This window comes from Temnothorax curvispinosus, unplaced genomic scaffold (genome assembly GCF_003070985.1).
Source record: "Temnothorax curvispinosus isolate PA1 unplaced genomic scaffold, ASM307098v1 QBEX01010444.1, whole genome shotgun sequence".
Taxonomy (NCBI): Eukaryota; Metazoa; Arthropoda; class Insecta; order Hymenoptera; family Formicidae; genus Temnothorax; species Temnothorax curvispinosus.
The window spans coordinates 18,961-21,873 of NW_020220224.1; the positions used below are offsets into that span (position 1 = coordinate 18,961).

Sequence of the window (2,913 nt, forward strand, 5' to 3'; positions counted from 1 at the left end):
ATAAAGGCCTATCCACACAAACTTGCATAGGTGCATAACCATATGCATAAAGAAACGTATTTCCTTATGCACATGCATATGGACCACGCAAATCTCTTATGCTTATGTTTATGCGCTATGCAAGTTTGTCTGGATCATAGAGATATAAGAATAGAGTGCGCGAGTCATATGCTAGCACGTAAGAGGCTGCGATATAGGAATAGAAAAAGAACGCTGGATATAGGCCCTTTCTGTCTTTGTCTACGCGTGCATGCGAAACAAAGACAGAAGGGGCCCCATGGGCAGCTTTCTCTTTCTATTCCTATATCGTTTTTTCAGCTCGCTCGCGCACTCTATTCTTATATCTCTATGGTCTGTTTTGGACCAATGAGCACTTATGTAAGTTAATATGGCGACTTTATGCTAGATGCTCATTGGTTTAGCGGTCTTATGCTTATGCATATGCAATATTGGGTGCGTTCAGCCGATACTCCGCTAGCCTAGCAATCGTGAGCAGTCGCTCGTTTTCGCTCGTTTCCTCTCTTTTGACCCAATGGATTAAAAGGAGAGGAAACGAGCGAAAACGAGCGACTGCTCACGATTGCTAGGCTAGCAGAGTATCGGCTGAACGCACCCATTGTGTGCGAGGCCCTTTAAGCCCCTTGCACAATAAGCGATAGCGATAAGATTGCCGTTTGCCGTTGCCGACAATGCCGACAAAGCTATACCTTTGGAAAAGGTGGGAGGTGGGAGGAGGAAGAGCAGGAGAAAGAGGGAAAGTAAAGGCAAAAGGAAAAAGGCAAGATGGGCAATAATAGAATGTGATGTGAATATGACATTGGTTAATAAGTTTATATAATGTGAAATAGACATTTATTATATATTACTTGTGTATGTACAATGCTTAATGTATGGAAATGTAAACGATGTAACTGAAGAACACTAATATCTATTTCTACCAAAGTACATTAATTTTAATCTTGGTTCAATACTTTTTTTAAATCTTTTTTTAGTCCTAAGAATTTAACTTTTCATCGCTCGAACGGCCGTCGGCCGGTATGTACCTTGAAAGTTTATGGGATCCGACCAAACACTCGCTTCGTAGAGACATCTTTGACACTTGAAATAAAATTCCGTGCGTAATCCGCGATGAGTAAAATTTACGAGCTTCCAATACTTGAATTGACAATCAACTACACGAGTGTGTTCCTTAAATGTTCTATGGATCTCGCTCCACATAAAAGAAAAATTTACAGGGAAACGACCTGTAAGGATATTTCCTTGAGTCTTATCCTTCTTGGCCTCAGATCCTTTTCCATTTTTTCCAGCGTTTAATGTGCCGTCAACTAGATTTTTGGTCTTATTGTTAGAATGTTCAATGCTTTGGTTATGCATATCTTTTTTCACATGGCCCTCTGTTTTTTCTACTGTATTATCTACTGTATTAATGGAAACCAAATCCTTGTTGTTCTCGCAATATTCAATGGTTTCATTACATGCGCCTTCTTCCTTATATTCCTCTGTTTCGATTTTCATCTTATCTACGTTAATAAAAAGAAAATTTTTATTGTCCTCGCAGTATTCAATATTTTCACTGCAAACGCCTTCCTCCGTGTACGATTCCATCTGTCCTTCATTCGTATCCGTTGGTTCTTCCTTTATTCGGTGACAATGTATCATTTCAGTATTGATCTCAGACGTTGTTACATCGGGTGGAAGTTGAACAGACTTTAGAGGATCGGTAGATTCATTATTCTCAGTGTCACGATCGACTTGCATGCGTTGTTCCATCTGTTTCAGCATCCTTCGCCTAGAACCAGAATTAAAATATAAATAAATCTATGAATAATATATAGTTATAATTAAAAAGAAATATGCTATATTTTAGATAGATTAAATGCTGTATGAAATTAAAGCTAAGAGCAACAAGGAATATTTCAAACAGATTTCTAAATACGAGGGTTGAGGAACTTTCCAGGCATCACGTCACGTCAAATGGATTGTGATGCCACCTCATACAAAATTTACCCAACTTATCAAACAACCCTGAACCCTCGTACCTTCTCACCCATCCTTTCTTCCGAAAGAGAGCCTACGCATATGTGGAGGCAGTTTCTTTGCGCTATATTTTGGCATTAAAAAAATTATATACATATATAGACGTAGGAAAAATAATAAAACGTTTATTACGCAAAGAATAGCGTTATTTCTGATTCACCTGTTTAATGTTAAACTTTATAAATTAATAAAAATATTTGTATGATTGTTACAATTAATAATTTTAATAAACTAGACATCACAGACGCGCGCTTCGCGCGCGCTATTTAGCTCTAATATTACACACAACTGTCAAAATATGCTATGACAGCCGATCACGAAGTTAGCGCAGCAACAGAATCAATCAGCATCGCGGAAAAGAGCCAACAAAGCAATTCGAGACTTTCGAGAAGACTTCGAGAGATGCGAGTATCGATTTAACATGCCTTTTTTTAGAAAGGATTACTGTACATATACGTGTGTGTTAACTTTAAATGTAATTGAATGTTCTTTTAGATATATTATTTTAAAAATTATAACATTTTATTTTCTATACATAAAATATGTTTCAGAATTATGAGTAGATTGTAGAAATTACGTTCAAACAAACAAAATAGATTTTAAACAAATGTATTCTATTTACGAATATCATGAAATAAAGATTAAATATAAGTAATATACCGTATGTCTATCTAAAACATATTACACGAACAAATCCTTTTTAGCCTAGCGTTTATTCAGCGCGATAATCTTCTAGCTGAGAGAGATTTTCTTTTAGAGAAAGAAAGAAAGAAAGAAAGAAAGAAAGAAAGAAAGAAAGAAAGAGAGAGAGAGAGAGAGATAGATAGATAGAGAGAGAGAGAGAGAGAGAGAGAGAGAGAGAGAGAGAGAGAGAGA

At 36.6% G+C, this 2,913-nt stretch overlaps 1 protein-coding gene across 2 annotated transcripts in view; it reads right to left on the reverse strand.

Moving 5' to 3' along the window:
• Window positions 1-983: 983 nt before the first annotated feature.
• Window positions 984-2,913, reverse strand: part of LOC112460307 — a 5,748-nt gene continuing 3,818 nt past the window's right edge. For both annotated transcript variants that reach the window (XM_025024937.1, XM_025024936.1), the window contains exon 5: window positions 984-1,789. In XM_025024937.1, coding sequence (XP_024880705.1) covers window positions 1,003-1,789 — 787 coding nt within the window. In that variant the 3' untranslated portion in view covers window positions 984-1,002. The remainder of the gene's footprint in view (window positions 1,790-2,913) is intronic.